At 44.0% G+C, this 24,207-nt stretch overlaps 1 protein-coding gene across 1 annotated transcript; it reads right to left on the reverse strand.

Annotated features, from left to right (window-relative positions):
• Window positions 1-546: 546 nt before the first annotated feature.
• Window positions 547-4,043, reverse strand: LOC144270014 (voltage-gated potassium channel KCNC1-like). The gene is made up of 2 exons (XM_077826176.1): window positions 3,552-4,043; window positions 547-1,350 (listed from the first exon to the last, which is right to left on the reverse strand). Exons 1-2 carry the CDS (start codon window positions 4,041-4,043, stop codon window positions 547-549), a joined length of 1,296 nt encoding a protein of 431 aa, XP_077682302.1.
• Between the last annotated feature and the right edge of the window lie 20,164 nt (window positions 4,044-24,207).

The following is a 24,207-nucleotide window of genomic DNA, read 5'->3' on the forward strand; positions in this document are numbered from 1 at the left end:
GGTGCAAGGGTGTGCGCCTCATACATTTTCCCATTAGGCCCCACTTTGAACTGGCATTACTGGGGTTGAGAGTATTCAGCACATTGCAGATTCTTGGTCTACGCTTCAGTGCAGCCCTTCATCCCCGCGTTCTCTGGGAATCTATTGTCATAGCTTTGCACAGTGAACAGCATTGTTTTTTCCTGCTGGTGGGGAAAAAAAAAAAATCTTGTGTGATGAAACTGTCCAAAGTGAATTTTCTCATCTTGTTCTGACAAAGGATAGGTAAGATTCCAGTGTTAATTGGGTCACACTGAGTGTCACTGTAGTGCTGTTTGATATAGGGATAGGCCATAAAGAGCATTAGCCACTATAATAGAAAGCTATAACTCAGATCTGGGTACCTGACATTGATTTGAAATATACCAACAGGAGCAAGGGGGCAGACTTAATGTGGCATGGACTTTTCATAGGAGTATGTGTTCTTCCCACGATGTGGTGGAAACAAACCACACTGGAATTAATTCTGAAGGGCCCCGAGGCAGCAATGATCTGAAGTCAATGGCATTATTGCTTTTTGCTCATTTTCAGCTTCTGTTTGGTTATGGCAGTGGCATAATAGCCTTTAAACTTGACCAGGAAAATGGGGATTGGAATGATAATAGTTAACATGCCAAATATTGCAGCAAAGGCTGCCATCACCTGGCCAAAGGTGGTGAGAGGGATGATGTCGCCATAGCCCACAGTAGTTAGCGTGATCAGAGCCCACCAGAAGCAAATGATAATGTCTGTGAAGTGCAAATCCCCCCGGTAAGAAGGATGAACACCTAGCAACTCGCCATAGAAAAAGAGAGAACCAAAGAAGAGGGTTTCAAAGGCCAGGATCATCAGCAGGAAGCAGATCTCTTGGATGATGGACTTGAGCGTGTAGGACAGGACTCTCAGGATCAGAGGGGTCTCTATTAGCTTGATTATCTTCAGAAGTTTGAGGAGGTAGACTATGCGGACAAAACCCAGCCAAAGTGCTAGGCTAGGCATTTTCTGAATCTGCTCGGTGGTGAAGAGTTCAATGTAAACTGGGAAGAGGGAGAGGAAATCAGCCACATTCAGAGGATTTCTGAGGAATTTCTTTTTGTCTGGACAGAAGAAAAATCGCATGGAAAACTCAAAAGTGAACCAGAGGACACAGAACAGCTCCAGGTGGAGCAGGTAAGGGGCCTGGTGATAATAAGGTTCATGGATGCTGTGGATCACATCGGAACGGCCGAAAATGGTAAGGTTAGCAGCAAAGTACTCATACTGTGCCTTCGTCTCCTCACAGAATATGATGACGATTCCAATGATGAACAGCAGAGAAATAATGGCCAGACACTGCAGAGGGACAGAGAAGTCGAATGTAGGATCAGGTCAGTGTGAGGGTATCACAAAACTTCAAAGCCTCACTTCACATCCAGGATTCTCAGCATCAAACATTACCTTCTCCTAGACTAACTTTTACCCAATTTCTGTCTAGGAATTGATTCACATATTGAAGGTTTCTTTTTCTTTTCCATTCTTACCTGTCCAAGGCCAAGAGGGGGATCTGGGTCAAGGAAAATAATGTGAACTATTAGCATCTGGACTTGTAGAGAAGGGGAGACATCTGACAGCTGGAGCAATATGGACAGATTCACTGAGATTGCCCTAGCACAGGGATCGGCAACCAATCGGCATCCGCAGATTCAGCTGATCGTGGCTCCCACTGGCTGCGGTTCGCTGTCCCAGGCCAATGGGGGCTGCGGAAAGCGGGGGCCAGCACATCCCTCAGCCTGTGCTGCTTCCTGCAGCCCCCATTGGCCTGGAGCGGCAAACCATGGCCAGTGAGAGCTGTGACTGGCCGAACCTGAGGCTGCTGCAGGTAAACAAACCGTCCCAGCCCACCAGGATTTCCCTGATGGGCCATGTGCCAAAGGTTGCCGATCCCTGCCCTAGCACAAAGTGCTGGCTCAAGTGACTCAGCTGTTCTAGACAGACTGGAAAATGTCCTCTGCCTTCTCCAAACCTGCAGTTGCTGCCCCAAGTGCCTATTTGGAGAGGAGAGGAGAGGAATTAATGAAATGCACTAAATAACTATTTAACTGTACACAGCACAGTAGCAAATGCGCAGTCCTAGCATGAAGAGCAGTGGGGCACAGCAAAGGGCCACAGCCATGGCACAGCACTAGCAGGGAGACATAACAGCATTTTAGTTACAGAAAATAAAATGAGCTGAGAGTTGACACTTTTTTCCCCTGATAGAACAAGCAGAAATCACCTGAGTGTTAATTAAGCCCCCTGGCATAAGTGTTTAGCATTAACTCAACCATTACCTGGTTTAACTTCCATTCCAAGGTTTAGAAAAACAGGTGACCTGGTAGAACCCAAGGTAAAGAAGAATGTTTGAATCTGAGTCACTCCAGTGAACAGACTCTTAACGAACTTCACAGGCTTCCAAATTACATGCCTTGTATTGTTTAATAACAGGTAGATAGTAGGTCTAAAGCTGGTCAAACTCTCCTTTACAAATAACAGATTTACACTGGTGTAAATCAGGAGTAATTTTAATGAAGTCAGTGGAGTCAGCTGTAAAACTGGAGTGAGGTCAGAATCAGACCCTATATTAATTGCACATTTATCCTGTTTCCGGTTGGAGAACTTTCATGAATTGATCCTTATTTTCAAAAATATTTGCTGAATGCTTTGGAGGCATAATTTAGAGCCTATGGATCAGTGGTGGGCAACCTGCAGCCCAACAGGGTAAGTTGATTGAGGGCCGCAAGACATGTTGCTGGTGTTGACCGTCCGCAGGCACGGCCCCCTGCAGCTCCCAGTGGCTGCGATTCACCGTTCCTGGCCAATGGGAGTTGTGGGAAGCGGCAGCCAGCACGGCCCGCCGCTTCCCACAGCTCCCGCCGCTTCCCACATCTCCCATTGGCCAGGAATGGCAAACTGTGGCCACTGGGAGCTGCGGGGGGCCGTGCCTGCGGACGGTCAATGTCAGCAACGTGTCTCACAGCCTGCATTCAGCATACCCTGATGGGCTGCAGGTTGCCCACCATTGCAGTAGGTTGTTTATGAAATAATCACTTCAATTGTTTATTAATCATGTTGAATAGGGAAGGGGGTCACCTAAGTCACATGGTCTGGTTTCAGCTCCCAAGTGGGATTAGTAAGATTTTATAATATAAAAATAACTCATAGTAAATAGCTCATTTCTAGTATGAATTTTAATTAGTGCTAAAACTCATGAAACCTCTAGGATTCACAAATTGCCCTGGAATACCCAGGCAAATACTTCTATGTAACTAATAGCAGCATCACCTACCCAAATCAGAGCAAGCTGAACTGTGCACTAAAAATATTGGTGAATCAAGTTGTTATTCTGGGATGTTGTATTTAATTATTCAAGTACTGTATCTGTAAGCAGGACTCTGAACCCGTGCACTAGAGCTGCAAGTTCCTAAGCTTTTTCCACTGAGGTTTAAATTCAGCTAACCCCAACAGATTCAGGCTCATGCTGGCAAATCTATCTGGTTCTACACTGGGAGCATTACCTTGGCACTTAAAGAGGAAAAGGGCTTTTCAAAGATAGACCAGATCTTTGGCTGCCATCTGGCCCTCCAGCTGAAATCCCTTCTTTCCACCTGGACTACGAGGCGCTCGTCATCGGCATGTTCGTTCTCATCCCAAACATTAAATTCTTCCAGCTGGCTGTCTTTGTTGGTCAGCTTCAGCCAACAGCAGGGTGCCAGCTGTACATCACTTATCTCCCAGAAAGCCAGCTCTTCCTCTAAGACTGATCTGCAGGTGTCTGCAGGACAATGGAGGTGTTTGGTCCTGTAATAGCTCAACACATAGCCAAAGAGCTGAGCACTCCTGTCAAAGAAGAATTCTTTGGTGATAGGGTTATAATCGTATAGTGTGCTGGCATGGGGCTCTGTGAGGCTGCACAGCTTGGTCCCTGGGAAGGTCCGGAGGGTGCTGCAGTACATCTCATGTCTGATTCCTCCAACATTCAGGATGATCTTCTCTTTTGAGCCATCCATCCTTCAGGTGTCAAGTGGTGAGTTCACGTTCTGATTGGCTTCTGTTAATCTCTAGCAAGCCTACAAGAGGGAGAAAGGGTAAGAATGTAAATTAAAACAAAACCCTCAAGGCTGCAAATCTGAAGCAGGGCAGTTTTCCATGTCAAGTCACACCACGCTGTTAAAGCTCATTTTGTAACTTCCCTGAGCACTGGAATTTCCTAGAGAAAGTGTCCGACTCCTCTCACTACTGACATATTCTATTCAATATAGGCTCTTCTACTGAGCTCATCACTCATCTGAATGCCTTCCAATAATGCACTAAGCAACATGACTGTCTGTCACGTGTTGTTTGTTCTCTCATCTTCTCCCTATGGAAGAAGGATATACTGTGGCATGTCTTGTTTTTGGTAGAGGTTTTTTAATGTAATATAATTTATTTTTTAATATACATGTTGGCATGTATTTATGTTAGAGAAGGCAAGGTCCCATGTTCCAGAGGAGCAGAGCTTTTGACAACGGTCTTCATCCCAGAGCTTTAGGTGATCTTTTAGACTTCACCTATCCTGCTGGGTGTGGGAGATTTTCTCCTCTCTCCACATTACCTTGATGATCTGGAGTGTCACAAGTGAGATGATATGACTGCATGGCTGTCAACTGGACCATGTTTTCTGGGAGGGGAAGATAAATGTTCTCTGAGGTTCCCCTTTGTCTCTTTATTCCTCCCCTCTGGACTCATGTTGGGCATAACCATCTGCTCAGCTGTAGGATGCTGTTTCCTCCTGAAGTCTATCAACACGACGCCTGGGTCAGCCTGGAGAGGCTCATGAACAACATGAGGCACTCCCTTCTCCAGGGGCTGAATGTGATGCCTCCATAGCAATCCCAGACCCTGTTGCCCAGGACTCTGTCACTGAGCAGCATGATTCATGTACCGTTACTGATAACCCAGTTTCAGCTCCATTCTCCAAAGCTTAAAATATGTTGAGCCCAAATGTGTAGAAGCTGTTTCTCAGTTCTGTATTAATGTCATTACAAGAGAAATTTCATGAGTCAACCTCAGTCTCCTGCACCATACAACCTGTGGCCATGACAGAGAACTGGGGCATTTCAGAAAGGACCCATGGATATCATGCACATAGATACCTCTGTCATTTCTGACATACTGCACCGTCTTCTATGGCAGTCCTGGGATATACCTCTCAGTTCTGACCTGTATCACTGCGAGCTGTTCTAGACCTGTCCTCTCTTTCCTTCCCACTCACATATGTGCACCCCACCCATTCATTCCTGTCTGTACTTTATATTATGGTGTGGTCCAATTGTCACATTCTTCTGTCTTTGTGGAAAGCACTTGGGCAGAGAAGCACCAGCTCCCTTGTGTGGTACCAAGGAATGGGAGCTCAGCGCCTTTCCACTTGTGACCTACTGGTAATCAAGATTTGAACCTACAGTCCAGAAGTGAAGGGCTTGGACACTATCACAGTATGTTACTAGGCTCCCCATATAGTGCCCTTTCACCAGAAGGCTTGGTAAGAGAAGGCTGGGGCTAGCTCAGAAGTTCACTAAAAGCATAAATTAATTGCTGTTTGGCTGCCACAGTGACTGCCCTCAACACACATGCGCACACACCAAGGGCCTGATCCAGCTTCCAGTGAAGTCAATGGCAAAACTCCTATTGATTTCAATAGGAGCAGGATTGGGCCCACACAGTACATAGATACACACACTGCTTCGTGCTTGCACCACATAAACTCAAATACTGCAGCGAGGATATGAGTGACACAGCAAGTTAGACTAACCTTCTCAGAGTTCAAAAAACCTGTTACTGGACCTTTGCGAGAGCATTCTCTTTCCTTTTACAAGCAAGTAGCTGTGTAAAAAGCTGATTTTAAATGCCTTTGCTAAATTCTTATTCATCTGCTTAGGATGCTAGATGCCTCTTGCTCAACAGTACAAATCCCAAGTGAGAAATCAACTAAAAAGCTACATTTCAGAGCCTTACCTTGGAGCTATTGCAGTAGCTTTGTGACCAGAGGAGAGGAGAAGAAGCCTAGGAAGAGACAAGTTCAGTGAAAACAGAATGTTCAGTGGCTGGGCTCCAAGCTTAGGCTCAGGGATGCTAGAAAACAAAACCAACCAATCGAACAGAAAAGATGTTGAACCCCCCCCAATCCCCTCCAAGTCTGTCCTATCAGCAATCACGTTTCATCCTCTAAGGAATAATACTCAAACATGTCAACAACTGCCAAGCCAGATGTTCTCCTGGCCACATTATTCTTCCCTCTGCCACCCGCTGTGCTTCTTACAGCCTCAAAGAACAGTGGTATTTTGAAAATATGTAATGCTCAAGCTTCCTGGGCCTAATTTAAAATTAGAATGTTGAGCAACAGAAATGCAGGGAAAATTTGTTGCTTTCCTGACTGTTCCTTACTCAAGTTAAATTAAAAAAAGAGCTGTCACCCTCCTTTCATGTAAAGTGCTTTCCATTCATTTCTAGCTGCAGAGGAAATAAACTTTTGCACCTGCAAATTTTTAACTTGTTTTGGTCCCTGATTATATTAGGAAAATTTTAGGTATCTAACTGCTGAGACTGTTAAAAGAAAATTCACTATTCAAGACAGAGTGTTTGAGATGGTCTTTTAATTACTCCTCAAAGTCCGTTTCCAGATTTTCTCTGTCAGACTACCTGTAATACTATTCAAAGGAATTAGAGACAAAAAGGACTTTTCACGTCACCTTTCTCACCCCAGCATTAGGCTATTTCCTAAGAGGGTATGTCTACACTGCAATAAAACACCCAGAGATGGCCTGTGACAGCTGACTTGGGCTCACAGGTCTCAGGTTGTGGGGCTATAAAATTGCCTCACGGAGTCCCAGAACATGAGCTCCAGCCGAGCCCAAATGTCTAGACTGCAATTCTATAGCCCTGCAGCCTGAGCCCCGCAAGCTCGAGTCAGCTGACACAGGCCAGCCGCAGGTGTTTTATTTCAGTGTAGACGTACCCTAAGGCTCCAGTCTAGTTTTAAATTACACAAGCACAGAGGCAGATTCAGACCTCATCAGAGAAAGATCTACCAGATATTCCACCTAAGATTGGTTTGTTTCATTTTAACCCACTGCACCTAGTTATGCTCCCTAGGGCTCTGCAATCCCTCTCACTTCTTTCTGAAAAGAGGTATTTGTACTTGGACTTTCCATGCTGATTAATTGGGCCAGTTTTGGTCCCCCGATATGCACCACTCCTGCAGCTAAAAAGGCTGTACAGCTGCACTAGCCAGGCAGCTGAGGATTCCCAGGGTGGCGCACAGCCATCACAGACAGCCCCATGCTACGTGCTTCTAAGCGTTCAGCACAGGGACGTAGCTGGTGGAAGGGGGTATGGCAAAGTGTTGCTGTTCCCTGGCTGCCAGAATGGCCCCTTTCTGCTAGTTGTTGTTTTAACTTAAAGCTCTTGGCAATTCCGGGCCCCAGGGCAGAACAGTCACTGGGTGCTCTTCCAGGATGTCCAGGGCTTCCATATGCCTGCCTGGCTGTCTTTGTCGCCGCCGGTACCACCCCGTGTGCGCCTAAGAGCCCTGTGGCCTGTCCGGGCGATTTAAAAGGGCCTGGGGCTCCTGGCTGCTGCCGCTGCTACTGCAGCAGTGGTGGTGGCCAGTGCCCCGGGCTCTTTTACATCTCCCAGGCCCCTGGACAATTGCCCCCTTTCCTCCCCTTCCCCCCGTCGGCAGGCCTGGCTCTTGGCCTCAGGATCATGGAAGCACTAAGTCACCTTTGTCCACCCCCTCACACTCATGCAGTGAGCGAAGCTCGGCCAGACACAATGGTCAGGGCCGTTGTGTGAATACGTTTCCCTCTGCTCCAGATGCCGGGGGAGAGGAGGGGGATGAGTGGCCCCAAGTGAATCATAGATGCTGCTTCACTCCTGTCCCCGTCACAATCACTTCATCACAGACATCAAGTTTGACTCAGTCTTGATTAATCCCTTTTGAGTGTCTATCACCAACCTGTGCCCACTCAAGTGTTCACCTACTGTGACTCTAGTGCCTTTTGCAACATGGAAACCCTGTAGATACCTAGTTCTTTCCCTGGCTCTTGTATAAATATGGGTGTTAGCTGCTCTCCAGGCCTCAGGTCTTTCTCCAGTTCCTTCACGGTGTTATGGTCTGGTGTTAGCTGCTCAATTTTCCCATCTATTCTAAGGTCCCACTTAGTTTCATAGTGGATGGAAGAAATTAAGTCCACAGGCGTTACAGCACCTCCTACAGTACACTTTCACATGAGCACATTAAAACGTTTGCACTCAAAACGTTTGTTACTGAAGCCTAGAGGTATGTTCCAGATGCGAAAAGCCATTGAAATAATAGGAAACAAAATGATACAAGCTGTTACTGGGCTCTGAATAAGGCCCTTTGATAGCAATACAACAAGAGCCTGTGTTTTCCGATCATGGTTAAACACAGATGGAAAGTCCAAATCCAGTTCCAGAGAACAGGGCCCTTTTCCAAGTTTTCTGTTTGTCTGGTATTTTCCGAGAATTTACTTTCCCTGCATGAAGCACTGCAGGAGCTTGGCAGTGACCTTCAAATCTCTTCCCGCATTTCACTTTTCTTTGGGTAATGAATCTCTTGTTTCATTTTGACCTCGATTTATTCAGGCCCAGGGCCTGGCAGATTTGGGAAAGTTATTACTGTAATAAACTTTGCTGTGTTTTCAAAGACCATATTATAACAAAACAGATTCAGATCCACTAGTAGATGAAATGAAGATAGTGAAAGTGACTAGATCCAGCTGCTAACAACATCTGAGCTATTGTTTCCTGTTTTCCAATACCAGATTCTTTATAGCATTTCTCTGTATTTTCTCTCTGATTTAATAAAAACAGCTTTTGTGTATAACAAACCTTTTAGGATGTTTTTCCCATCTGCTCATACTGAGATATATAGGAAAGACCAAACTATGCTCTCAGTCACACCAGTCTAAATCTGGTGTGGCTTAATTTACTTACTGGAGTTACTCTGCATTTACACTGGTATAAACGGGGAAAAGAAACTGGTCCAAAGTAATTTATCATCTGAAAAAGATAGAATAAACTCCCAAAAAGGTTCTTGAAAGAAAGATGATTTATGAGTTGCTGGTGGAGATGATTAGCAATTTATTAAATACAAATGGTGCCTAAGAATACTAAACAAGTATAAGATATGCTGGGGTCCTGAAAGGCTGACAGGAAACATAGCCACTGGGGATACAAAGCAGTTCACCGGTTCAACTCCATCTCAAGTCAGTAGCAACTGAGGGACATATTCTCTTCTACCAATCTGGCCACTGTTGATGTTCCATAACCTGCTGGCCTAAATTAGAACATCCCTCTTAGGCTGCTCTAATGTACACCAGGACTGTTTGAGAGAGCCATCACTGGCCCCTGACACCTCCTCCAGCCTTCAGCACAGGAAAGAATGTGCCCCTGAAAGTCATTTGCCTGTTTGAAATGAGTTAGGGGTCAGACATATCCATCCAGTTCCTAAGCAACAGGTGTCTGCATCATAGAAATAACAATCACAACTGGCAATAACTGATTTCCTTGTTCTCAGTAGAGAAGGTAAGGAGCAAAACAGCCAGAGACTGAACTCCCTACTCACCCCTAGAAGCAGTCCCTCCTCACCAAGGAAGAGGCACATTGCTAGAGGGAGCTTGCACAACTGATGCTTATACTGTTCCTCTTCTAAGGATAAAGAGGCAGACTGGAGTCTCTGGGGCTTTCAAACTAGCACTTTTCACCAGAGCTTAATTCACTTAAAAGAATAAAAGAGAAACAGATGAGAAATCCTAAGTGCTTTAGAACATGGTGACCTAACTCTGCTTTGTAGTGAGGAGAAGAAAGAGAGAGAGATGGCCTCAATCATTGCTGCCAGAGAGTGATGTAATTGTTAGGACAACAGGCAGGACTAGGTTTACTGGTGTTAGGATATGAACCATCTGCAGAACACACAACAACTGAAGTCTTCATTTCCAGAAGTGACACCCTTTGTGGGGCACACATTCCAGAGTCAGAGCTCAAGCCACATCCTCTCTCCTGAATATGGGGATTTATCCCTCCTGAATATAAGTCGTAGGGACACTGTAGGCACAGGAAAAACTCAGCCCTATGCCTAGATCTCTTTCAGGATCTTCCCTCAGGGCAGTTTTAGTCTTGAAACATAAAATATAAGCAAAACACCATTCTTTCCTCCTCAGGGCTGAAAGAAGAACATACCCTTCTCGTCCAGTTCCTGCTTCGGAACCTACTGCAGAAACCCATCTCCCTCCAGTTGAACTCTCTCAGCCCTTTATAGGGATCACTGGACCCCTTCCTACCTGGGTCTGACACTCAAATGGGGCTGGCTGGTGGCCCTAGGCCCTTAAAGGGGCAGACCATCCTGTTACACATGCATAGTGCATATATCATCTGCCAAGCACTAGCAAACAAACCGATCTTCAAAGGTATTAAGATTACTTGAAAAGTAACTGAAAGATGGCAACAGTAAAGCTGTTTCCTCTTTTGAATACATTGTGCACTCCATACTGCCTCATAATAGTCCAGCTAGAAGCTTAGCCAGCCCAATTCTTAGGTTGTGTGTGTTCTTGATAAGACCAAATGGAGCAATCCCTATGGTTCTTGGTATATGGAATTAGAAAGGTCCTATGAAGGAGAAAGGGGATTACGCTATATTATCTACACCCTAAAGCCTGAAAGTGAGTTTGAGCTATAGTACACTTCATGCTACCAACCCTCAAATCACTGTTCAATACTAAGATGACAAGAATCACTTACAAGGCACTTCCAGATACACTGCAAATCATAGTCCCAGATGATGCTGTGGAGCATTTGTCTCCGCTGAATTCACTGTAGAAAGTTGATGCTCTGGAAGAGGGTGAATTTCCACTGCTGTCTGCAAGACAAGATGAAACGGGCATGGTTTCCACAATGAGAGAGAAATGGTATTTGAGGATATCAAACTGTTAACTAGTGATCAAAATGCAATTAACATGAATAACTGTAAGGTGTCAAGAATCATCCCGTTTCCACCATTTTCTCTCATTCAAACTTGAGGAAGAAGGTTTTGGAGGCCATACGGGTTCCTCTTATTCTACAATATATTTAAACTTCACCCATTTTTAAAATGGGAAAAGAAACCAAAACAGGGAGAGGTGAACTGATATGCTAGCATCAGAGCTGTGATTAGAATTCAGGACTTCCTGGTCTCTAACTCCAGGCATGACTCACTAGACCACAGACACTTGGAAGTATTCTATTACTATGTACAAAATTGCGCTCAAGATAAAAATTACAGATAAATGAGCCTAGCTGAACTAAAGCACATGGATGAAATACAGTGATAAGGACACTTCTATGCATTCAGCAAAACAGAAATATATTCTCCATCCACTTGATCTCTTATGCCTGGTCTGCACTACAAAGTTTTGTTGGCTGAAGTTGCATTTTGTCACTGCAGGTTTGCATACATCCTCACCCAAAATTGGTTCAGTTGGTGAAACCCCGAATTACACAAGTCCATAACCAACATACTTCTGCTTGCAAAATATCACCATGGACAATGTTACCTATTTTGGTAAAAAACAGTCCATCAGCAATAGTCTCACTATGCCCTACTTCCCTCAACAGTGACCACTCTAGTCACTGTTTTGAACACCACTGCCCAGGGGGCTCTGTGACCAGAAGCCCACCCCTCCCCCTCTTTAAAATCCCCAGCATATTTTGGAAATGCCTCTTTTCCTGGGAGCCCTCGTGTGCGAGCACACCTGTAAGTGTCACTGAATATCCCATTAGAGCAGTGTTTCTCAGCTTTTGTACTGGTGACCCCTTGAATATAGCAAGCCTCTGAATGCAATCTCCCCACCCCCCTTATAAATTAAAAACACTTTTAAATGTATTTAATACCATCATTAATGCTGGAGGCAAAGCGGGGTTTGGGGTGACAGCTCATGACCCCCCATGTAATAACCTCGTGACCCCCTGAGGGGTCCCAGCCCCCAGTTTGAGAATCCCTGCATTAGAGTAAATAGGAATGCCGAGTTTAAATCCCCCCACTGTTCATATTTTGCATACCTTTGTCATGTCATCTCAGGTGGGACTTCCAACAGCGCATAAGTGAATTAGGCACCTAATTCCCATTGAAATTCAACAGAAGTCAATGGGGTACGTAATCCACTTAGGTGTTTTTTAATATCACACTCCTCTCCAAAGTAAATAATCCCAGTCTCTTCAGTCTTTCTTCATATAGAAGTCTCTATATGCCTCCAATAATTTGTCTTCATTCTCTAAACTCCTTCTACAGAGCCAGAGGTTTGAAGTCTGGCTAGGGTATTGTTGTGCTTCACAGCATCCAGTTGTATGGGAGTGTACAATAAACATATCGTCAGCTGGATTGTCTCTGCTAAAGTGATCAGCAGGAACCAGCAGGATCCAGAGTTAACAATTTATTGAGATGAAAAGAGCCACTCACACCGTTCAGAGCTATTCTTTCAGGCTGACTGCAGACTCAGGCAGACTGTACTGCATTTACACTTGGATCACATGGGGGTGATTTTTTTCACACTTATAGGGGCTAGCGATTTACCTTTTAAACTAATATTCTTCTGTGCAGTTCCATAATGATGGATGCATTTTGCAGCCAACTTCTCAGCCACGGAATAAGTGGAGCACTCTAGGGATGGAGTAGATGAACTCTTGTAGGACTTTTCCATCTCTAACGTCTCTGATTCTATAAGCAGCAGCTATGACCCATCTAGTGAGGGGGATAAATCATGTTGACAGCCTCATATCATGGTGGTGTATAAATTAAGTCTGCTAGGGACCTTACTAGATAATATGTCCGCAGCATATGAAATACCAATGAAAGGATTTTTATAAAACCAGTAATTGCGAGGCATCAGTGTCCCACTCTCAAGGCATGTTTCACCAGTAAAGTTTATTTCAATATTGTAATGTTTATTGTGCGATACAATGCTGGAGAACTTTGTGGAGTGGAGTTTCTCCAGCACCAGACAGCACTAGAACTAGCTGTCTCGTCCAGTTTCCAGGGACAATTTATTTAGATTAAGCTAAATTCATTCAAAAAAAGAAAAGGAAGTCTCTCTACGGAAGAGGTTGTTATTTTTCTAATAATCCAAATGGGAAAGGGTGGCCATACTGAAGGCAATAACTCCCTTTGTTGTACCTGGCCAGGATTTTCACTGCATATACCCTATTTCAGTTCATACCATTTTAACTGACTGATTTCTATAAATTATTTCCCTTGTAGGGTTGTGTTGCTGCTAAATTCCTTCAGCTCCATGAGAACCATCAGATACGTGACAAGAGGCTGTGAGGCCCATTCCAGAAGCAATACCATAAAAAAGACCATGCCTGACATGTATGTATGTATGGGCCCTGATGGCCAATCTCTCTCCTACTGTCTAATGCACACAGAATTTCTTTGTTCTGCTCCCTGGTCTCCTTCCAGAAAACTCTTTGTTACCAAACTCCTCACCAAACCACATGAGTGTCTTGCTGGCCCTTCCAAGTCCCTACCTGATCCACCCCACTCACTCTGCTCTGCTAAGAGGTCAGTCTCTCTATTCCAATCTGTGCACAACCCCCTCTTGGCCTTTCTCTTGAGCCATATTATCATCATGTTCAAACATAATGTCAATAATAATGCAGAAATGGCAGAAGTATTAAGCACTTACTACATGGAAACAAATATTTGATAATGGGCTGGCCAATGTAGCAGCTAAAGGTATAACAAGATCCCGTGGGTGGAAGCCGAAGCTAGACAGATTCACGCTGGAAAGGTGGTGTACATTTTTCACAGTGAGGGTAATTAACCGTTCGGAAAATTTACCCATGTACATTTTTTTGTGGTAGATTCTCCATCACTGGCAATTTATAAATCAAGATTGGATGTTTAAATTACCAAAAATAAATAAAAATTACACTAGTTCAAAGAGGAATTATTTTGGGGATTTCTATGGCCTGTCTTATACAGGAATTTAGTCCAGAGGATCACAATAATTTCTTCTGGCCTTGGAATCTATGAAAATGGGTAATATCCATTGCATTGGTTGATTTAGGGTTGAACCTTTTAACACCAGGTTTCAACCCTGAATTCAAATTGAGAATTAATCCCAATTTCTATGTTAATGACACGCTCTACTCTGTGCTCCTGAAAAAAAATCCAGTATTCCATATTTAGTCCAGGGAGCTTTGCAGCATCTTTCCACTCCAAGTAGGCATGATCAGCCAAACATCTAAGTGAGATCAACTGCCCCCCACGGTTACCCCAGAAAACAGAATGTAGGTACTCCCCAGCCCCTGAGTAGCTACCTAGTGTCCTCTCCCAGGTTTACCAAAGGCTCCCTCAAACCCAATCTGTTCTCATCAGGTATGGGTCTTCAGCGTGCCCAAGAAAATACTAGAGGATACAGGCCTCTGATGAATGATTGACACAAGTATCTTTTCAAAAACAAAGCACCCTTTCTTGGTGCAAACACAAATTCCTAATACAATAACAAGCTAAGAATTCCCTTACTGATGTTATAAAACACAAATCCTTAATAACAAGCTAAAGAGCACCCAAACTGCAATAACACACAGTTAAGGTGGCTGCTCATTGCTTCTGTCCTTGAAGCTTCAATATTCTTAGTAAACAATGCAGCATGGTAGTTCAGCAGACCTGGAGTTTACTAATAAAGGAAGACCACAAACAGGGTTCAGTGGTGAAGGCACTTGGCCAGATTTATTGTCAATGAAGCATGGGCCTACCTCCCTGGATCAATGTCTACAGTTACACTAACCTATGTCTGCTCATTACAATGGACTTAGCTCAGTCAGCAGCGGGACTTTCCTTAGCCCCCCTCAGCTGGACGAAAGGGTTAAGGCGAAGTACCCTGACACTTATAGGCTGAAGCAAACAACAGGAAAACACAATTTAAACACCCTCTTACATATTTCATGACATGTTACCTCCCCTTGTTCCTGATATCTTGGACAAAACATCCCTATTCATTATTTTGTCAAACCATCTTATCTTGTATTAGATTGGAATGTATCTGTACTAGCTAAAATATATTTATTTAAATATCTAATAAACTAGCAACAACTGTGCCAAGTTCATGTACTGGACAATGAACTTGTAAGCATCTACTTTGCTACATGGCCTGACTTTGGTTCATAGCCTCTGGTTCAGGCTTCAAATCGTGCACCAGGCGTAGTGCTTCAGACTCTATCTACTACATTCCCCTGCTTTTTGTCTTTTTATGGGGAGGATGTTTACCCATCATCACAGAAAAGCACAATGCATGGACTGAAAATGACCCAGTGGGCTACACACGGTTTCTTGGTCCTTTTGCTTTACCCATCCATACATTCATGTCCATAGGCGTGCGCACGGGGTGTGCCCAGGCACATCCTAATGCCCTGAGCTCCGGCTGGGAAGGCTGCTCCTCCCCTGCTGGAGGCTCGCGGTGGGGGAGGAGGAAGAGGAGGAGGCTGCAGCAGTTGCAGGCAGTTACATCGCTGCTGCGCTGCTGGCCCCAGCGGCGCACGGTGAGTGGAATCGGCCCAGGGGCCCAGCCCCCCCAATATTTGGGGCCAGGTGTCCTTCCCTGGCCCCACCTGCCCCCCCAGCCCCCTGTTGCTGCCCCCACACACCTCTAGAGCACAGTGTCCCTGCATCTGCCGCAGGGTCCTAGTGCCCCCCGTTTCCACTGCCAGGGCACTGACTGAGCCTGCCCTTCCACCTCAGACCCTTCCCTTTTCTGGCGGGACCCTCCAACTCCACCCCCCACCCGCAGTCACCGCTCCTGCCCCATGCAGGACAAGGAGGCAGCCCCATTCCTCACCCCCAGTGAGGCTACAGTCGGGGGCAACAGCAGGGGAGGAGGCGCATGCAGCACCCACCGGCACCCACCACGGGGGAGGCGAGGGAGATTCCTGGACCTGAGAGGGGCCCTAGGAGCACATGCAGTGACAGTGGTGGGGGTGAGTGTGCTGCTGGGGGGGGGCAAGAAAGGGGGGCTCCTCCCCCAGAGCTTGCTGCTGCCGGCAGGGAAAGGGCTGGGGGGAGTCCTCCTCTCTGGCCCCTGTCCTGGAGCAGCCTGCCTGCACCCCAAACTCATCCCCAGCCCTGCCCCACCCCAGAGCCCACACCCCCAGCCACAGCTTTCACCCCCCACACCCTCAACCCTCTACCCTAGCCCTGAGCCCCTCCAACACCCAAACCCCTCATCTCCAGCCCCAGCCAGAGACCTCATCCCCCGCACCCTGACCCTCTGCCCCAGCCCTGAGCCTCTCTAACACCCCACCCCACCATCCCCAGACCGAGCCCTCACCCCCTACACCCCTACTCTCGCCCTGAGCCCCTCCCAAACCCCTCATCTGCAGCCACACCCCACAGCCCTCACCCCTCACCTCTGCACCCCCTCCCATCCCCAAACTCCCTCCCAGAGCCTGCACCCCAATCCCCTGCCCCAGCCTAGGGCCTGCACTCCAGACCTCCCCCACCCAAACTCCCTCCCAGAGCCTTGGGCAGGTGGGGGGGCGGAGTTTGTTGGGGTGGAGTTTGGGTAGGGGCAGGTTCTGGGCACCACCAAAATTTCTACAAACCTGCCACCCCTGGTGACGGGGTCCTCCCTGCCCACCCTCGCGGGGTGTATTTGTTGCCTGTACAAACTTCCCCAGCAGCTGCACAAAGTTGTAATTGCGTCACACAGCGAACCCCACGCTGCTACCGTGACCTCCCATGGCCGCCCTCCCACCCGAGCCTGCACAGCCAATCGCCGCCTCCCCAGCACTACACGTGACCTTTGTTGACTTACGTCCGTCATAGCACACTTCCACCGCTGGGCTCCAGCTTGTTTGGCGCTCTTTGCGCCCGCCCCGTAAGTGCCATTGTGTCATTGGTCAAGGGGATGTCCAGGGGGTGTGTCATAACCATACAGCTAAGGGTAGCCTAGAATTCCTCCTTACCGGCAAGGGGTTAAGAAGCTCAAATAACCTGGTTGGCACCTGACCAAAGGGACTAATGGGGAAAGGAGATACTTTCAAATCTTGGGGGGAGGGGGAGGCTGTGTAGTGTATTCTCTGGGGAAAGCAGAGAAGCATCAGGACAAAAAAACTCCTTCTCTTATAAACCATCCTGTACAAGTCTCTGATATTACAAAAAGAGTAAGTAAATAAGGCAAGGCGCGATAGATTACCTTTTGTTTTCAACTTGTGAATTTTCCCTTTGCTAGAAGGAGGTTTATCCCGGTTTTTTGTAACTTTAAAGTTTTGCCTAGAGGGGAATCCTCTGTGTTTTGAATATGAGTACCCTGTAAAGTATTTACCACCCTGATTTTACAGAGGTGATTATTTTACCCTTTCTTTAAATAAAATCCTTCTTTTAAGAACCTGACTGATTTTTCCATTGTTCCAAGACCCAGAGGTTTGGGTCTTTGATCATTTTGTAACCAATTGGTTAGGATATTATTCTCAAGCCTCCCCAGGAAAGGGGGTGTAAGGGCTTGGGGTGATTGCTAGAGGAAGAGGAACTCCAAGTGGTCCTTTTTCCTGGTTCTTTGTTAAAATCAGTTTGTGGTGGCAGCGTTACTTAAGCCCAAGGTACAAGGGAGAATTTGTGCCTGGGGAGTTTTTAACCTAAGCTGGTAGAATAAGCTTAGGGGTCTTTCATGCGGGTCCCCACGTCTGTACCCTAGAGTTCAGAGTGGGGAGGGAACCCTGACAGGGTGGGATTTGGTGAGCACTCTGTTCTGAGCGGCGGTGTGGTAAGGGGCCCAGGCCAGACTCGGGGGGTTGGATACGGGCCAGAGGGTCTCGGGGGCAGTCAGGGGACGGGGAATGGGGGCGTTGGATAGGGCGCAGGAGTTTATTTATACAAGTGGCAAGTTACATACTGCAGTGCTACACTGAGTTGGTCAAAGTCAAATGCAGTGGGGGTGGATGCAGGGTAGATTACAGCGCCAAAACTAAACAGAAACCTTCTCCCTTTATGTACATTACACATCTCATTGCCTTTACTATACATCCACTGACTGATTCTGCTCGCTCTTTACCTCATCTCTACATTCTTTGTCCCTTATTATCTATTTCATAGTAAATAGTTCTCTGTTTTCCCTCTTATCTTAGTTGGCCTTGACATTCTGTCTTCTTGGCCTACTGACCTATTTACTTATCTTAATTTAGCACATTCTGTTTTCAACCTATTACTTTATTTTCTTCCCTGACCCTAGCTTCCAAAAAATTAGGTCTCCCTCCAGGTGTTAATTACTCATTTTGGGCCAGGCATTAGCTACATTCCTCTGCTTCTGTCATTCTTTTTATATCAGCATTTGTTTCATTTGCGTTATATTCCTGTCTTTCTGTGCTTTCTTTTTCAAGTTTATTACCCAGCTGCACATTTCCAAGACCACAGTGGTGGTAATCATTTGAACCACCATTAATATTAGGCTTAAAGTACGAAGCAGGGGTGCAAGCAATATCATCCCCAATTGCTTGTTACTCAGCAATTAGTTGGGCAATGGGCACCAATTGCTCTATTTTCCTTTTTAAACTTGCCCTAATGAGTTGGTTATGGTAGTTACTATGTAACTTTCATAAGCTGTACAAATAATTTCTTTACCAATTTGTTTTTTCCTTGCCTTTATATTGTTTGCGGCAATTAGTTTGTTACAGTTTAGCAATATTATACACATTATAAATGAGGTACTGTTTTGTTAGTAGCCAGGCCCTTATCCATGAATTACAGGTTCAAAAACAGTTTCCACTGCCTGGTGGTCAAAATAATTAATGTTTTGTTTTATATATATGCACTCATATACAAACATATTTTTCATATTACCCTTATTTTAAATAGGTCCCCACATTCAAATAATCTTGAAATATACTCAGTCATTGTATCTAGATTTTGGAGTCTGCTATTTGAAAGATACCAGACTGAGGATTAGTCTTTTGCCCAGCCCGATTCTCATGCACATTCCTGATAAGATGCTAGTATATCAATTAAAAGAGACGTATGCACCAATGATACAGCTGCTTTTACAGAGTAACCAAATTCATCCATATTTCAGTGATTAAAATTTAAAACCACAGGCGAATAAAATGAACTTACTTTGCTTAATAATATCCATTTCTAAACAACAATTAGACCTGGCCCAGCTTGTGGTTTCTATAATGTCTCTGTAGACAATTGCGTACTTAATTGTCCATATATAGTAGACTGAAATTAGTTGACCAGTATGTTATATACAAAGCACTTTGTTTTTCTTTTCCTGATACCCAGGGGCTTCTTCACTGTACGCTGATATCTTCTGGTGTCTTTGGGATCCACTCTTAACAACTTGAGTTGGTTAACACGATAAGGTTTTTGCTTGTTTGTTTTACATTTCTCTTGTTTTCAATAGCCCAAATTTGATACACACATTAACTTAGTTTGTTTACATTGTAATAGGGACCAAGTACTCTAAAAAACAAAGTATGCTTTTGTGCAGACTTTCCCATTTTTTTAGCACAAATGTAACTGCTTCAAATGCTTTTGCAGTTTTTGAAGACATTCATTTTTACTTCCTTAAAATGTACATTAATTTTTTTATACTATAGTGCATAACTGCTAAAATAGATGCTCGCAATACACTACACAGAAGATTGTTCTCCCCTGCCAAGCACTCCGTTTTAGCAAAAGAGTTGATAACAGAATTTTTATCCAAACTTTCTAGAGTTAATTTGCTTGTCGCACCAATTCCACTTTTGTTAACTATTTAGAAGCACAAACTTTAACAACTACTTCCCTTTAACATAACATAGAAGAAAAGAGTATAAACATTAAACCAAACTGAATTTTAAATGCAGGTCTATGCAAACACTTTGAGGGTACTAAACTTTTATGACACTGGGAAACCTGTTGAAATTGTTTGGTTAGTGTTAACATTTTGCAACATAACCAGACATAGTATATGGTTTTTTATATTTTTTTACCATTTTTGCTATAACATTCTTTTAACTATATTTTAATATTTAATAAAGGCGCAATCAAGTTTATAAAAAAAACAAGAAACTGACATTTTGCTACTATTACCTTTACATTAATATTGCTGTTTCCCCTTACATTTTCCTTTAAATAAAAAGCCTGTGATTAATAAAAGAGAATTCTTTTTGTTTGCAATTGTATTATTTATTGAGGCAAAAATATATGTACATATATTTATAACTGAGGCCTTTTTGAGCTTTGCAAAAAAACCCCAATTAATTGGTGGTATGGGTTACACTTCAACCATAATATTAAAATAGTGTGGTAACAGTTATATTAAAAAAGTATAAAATCGACTTTTGTTGCAACAAAATAAAAACAAAAAAGTAGCCACGTGACACACACACACACACACAACATACAATGCAGGACAAAATACATAACATACAGGACAAACTTACAATTAAAAACAAATGGCACCAGAATTACAATCATAACTACAAGATAAGGCACTAAGAGCTCAAAATTATTAAAACAATGCATTTTAAAAAGGCAGACAAACAAAATAATTAAACATTTAAATAAGCAAGTTATCTTTTTATTAAAAACTTTTAATAAGGACTGATAAAAATCCATATTAAATTATTTCCCCTTTGCTGCATTAATTTAGTAACTTAAGGCATTTTCCATTACTTTATATTACTTTTATTGTAAAAATGCTATTAAATGGAAATAAGAAAAGCCCATATTTCTTATTAGTTAGTGGTTAGGATTAGAAGTAAAGTTAACATTTCTGTTGCTTGGCAACTGTATCTTCAAGAAAGTTAGGAGTATTTCCAGCTGTTACATTCCTGAAGGGTTAAAATAATTAATTCATTGGGCTTAAACATTTACCTTATTTTCTCTTTGTTTCTTGATTTGTTTTATTTTTAGTTGCTTCATCTTTTTAGCAATAGAGTTTTCTGTAATAAGTAAAACTTTTAACTTTTAAAACAAAAACAAAGCAGAAGTGAGGAGAGGCGGGAGGAGGAGGGATGCGAGCAGCCTTGGAAGGGAGGGAAACCTGAGTCAAAAAAAATTAACTCTGTTAAATTATCTTAAAGTACAGGCAACAACAGCAAATTTAGCAAACAGAGAGGATATAATGGAAAACTTAACCAGTATGTAAAAATTTTTGAGAAAGAAGGTTATGTTATTAGCTTTGAGGGAGGAGTGGGGCTCCATGGATCAAAGCAGTTGGGAACCTGTGCCCATGGTTTTTATCCTGGCCCTGAGAGGAGAGTGGGGGTGTTAATTTTTGCACAGGAACCCGGGGGGGCATTTAACCAGGGCCACAGGGTGGCTAATATGCAGGAGCCCACAACCCGAGGGGGGAGGAAGTGGAAGGGGGCATTGGGGGGGTTACCTGTACTGGGGAGAAGCGTTGCACTCCCTGTCACGGTGGTAGGTTGGCTGGCACAGGTCTATGATGCAGTCAGTCAGTGCCTCCCTGCGGGCCTCTCCCTCTTCCCAGGGTGGGGAGTCAGGGCCTGGCCCTGTCACCCCTACCGGCCGCGCTCTGAGGTCCCACAGCAGGGCAGGCAGACCGGCCTAGAGATCCTTCCAGACATGTCAAGACTCACTCATTGGGTGTGATACTCACTCATTAGCATGTTATCTCATACTCATATTCCTGAGCTTATCTCACTTGTTCTAAAGCTGCTTTCCAAGCTTGTGTACTGTGGTAACCCTGAAGACTACATGTGTGAGGGTAACATGCCACCCTTACTTCTGCACTGCTGCTGGTGGCAGTACTGCCTTCAGAGCTGGGTGCCCAGCCAGCAGCCACCATTCTCTCCTCTCTGTCTTCAGAACTGGACAGCCGGAGAGCAGCGGCTTCTGGCCAGGATCCCAGCTCTGAAGGCAGCGATGCCGCCAGCAGCAGCTGAGAAGTCAGGGTGTCAATGCCATGCCATATCACCCATACTTCTGCATAATATTTGACCTTTGTGCTGGGAAGGGTGGCTAGGGGATTGGGGAGGGGGACTAAAGCAAATTTTAGGGTGACTATAGCTCCCGCAAACCTCCCCTAGCTCCGCCTCTGGTGTCGCTGGGAGCAGTCCTATAGCCATCAAAGAGAAAAAGATGTAACTCATCATCTGGAAAGTAAAATACACCACACAAATAGCAGAGCAGTGTCTTCACAGATGCAGGTTTCAGAGTAGCAGCTGTGTTAGTCTGTATCCGCAAAAAGAAAAGGAGTACTTGTGGCACCTTAGAGACTAACAAATTTATTTGAGTATAAGCTTTCGTGAGCTACAGCTCACTTCATCGGATGCACCACTAACAAGTTTCTGCAGAGGGAAGATCCTTGTGTTTACATGATAGATGGTGTGCTTTCTACTTTTGTGAGGAAACTGCTAGGAAAGTTTACTCACATGCAAATGATCAAAAATATGCTGTCTCACTTACAGATGTAGACTTTGTTAATTCGGACAATCAGCTTCCAGACACATCTGTTTGTAGGCTTGGTCACAAAACAGGTTGGAAGTTGGAAAAGCAGGGGGATATTACTCCTCTTGAAAAACAGAAGTTCTTTTGTGCAGCCAGAGCATTCGAGTGTAGCCAAGTATACATGTGAGAAGCTACCTTTGAATGATGAAATGTTAAAGATGGCAGCATTTGTAAACTTTGATAGTAAGGAAAACTGCACTTTTGAAAAGACACATTGAGCACTTTGCTGACAGATACCAGTACATGTTCAATCTCTCCACAACTGAGATAGGGAGGTTCAAGAGGAGTTGGTTCATTACCAGTTAATGCAGAAATCAGATATCACTCAGTGTGTACAGTTGAGGCAGCACTACAAACTGACAGAGAAAACACTGCTGTGCCATACAAGGTGGACACTATGTGGGCATATCTTAGCAATGTCAAAAGCCCTTTCTCAAAGTTCCTATTACTGTCCAGGATTGCTAGGCTTGTCTTAGTTTTACCTCATTCAAATGCAGAAGAGCGTTCAGTCTCGTTCAAAAGAATAGGACACTATTCAGACCTTGGACTAGGGGGGAAAACACTGTCCTCTATTATCCAAGGGGTTGTCTTCACTACTGGGATAAGTCAACCTAAGTTACGCTATTCCAGCTACGTTATTCACATAGCTGGATTTGATGTAGCTTAGGTCGACTCACCCCAGTGTCTTCACTGCGCTGCATCAAAGGGAGATGCTCTCTGCTTGACTTACCTTACTCTTCTCGGGGAGCTGGAGTACCGGAGTCCACTGGAGGGCGCTCTGCGGTTGATTTAATGGGTCTTCACTAGACCCACTAAATCAACACCTGCTGCATCTATTGCAGCAGTGTTGATCTCCCTAGTCGAGCCCCAAGTGAAACTGGCAAATTCTGAAACATGTTTCAAGCATGAGCCACCAATTTTTTTTATAAACACAGCAAAGGGGGCCACTTGGCAATACAATAAAGCATGCGAATAAAATGTGAAACCCAATTAGATATTAAAAGAAATGTGGAATCTGAATCCTTTATCTATGGTTTGTTAGCTTCTAATTAACTAATTTAATTTAATTATTTTATTTTTACATTCATATAATGTATTGTTCAGTTGTGTTATTAATCATTTAATTTTATTTTGCATTTATTTTGGAATCTGATTATTTTAGTTTGCTGTAAATGTAATCTGAGCAATAATATACAAACCAAATAATATTTGTGACGTAAAGTGTTTTTCAAATGGATGATAACTATGACAAGGTGCTATGCAAAATAAACATATTGATAAAAGTTCCTTTTTTGTTAGGTTTATATAAAAACATTAAAAAAAATTTCTCTTGTTCTGTCCACTGACTGTGTCCCTAAACCAGGGGTTATTAACTCTAAGGAGTCTCCAACCATCCAGGTTTTTGTTTCAACCAGAAAATAATTTTTATTAAAAATTCCTTGGTTTGCCTTGCATATAGAATTCTCACATGCCCTAGACGTTAGTATGAATTAGGCCATTTAAGTGTTTTGTATGCAATATTAAGTAGTGTACATTTTGAAACAAACTATTAAGTGGTGATAAGATTAAAAATGGACTATTGGATGTCACCAAGGATGAAAGATGAGAGTCCCTGTCTTAAGCAATGACCTAACACACAACCTGGAAAGTCTTACTCTTTGGGCTTGAATCTCCCTCTTCGGGGCTGT

The sequence above is a fragment of the Eretmochelys imbricata genome, chromosome 9 (genome assembly GCF_965152235.1).
Source record: "Eretmochelys imbricata isolate rEreImb1 chromosome 9, rEreImb1.hap1, whole genome shotgun sequence".
NCBI lineage: Eukaryota > Metazoa > Chordata > Testudines > Cheloniidae > Eretmochelys > Eretmochelys imbricata.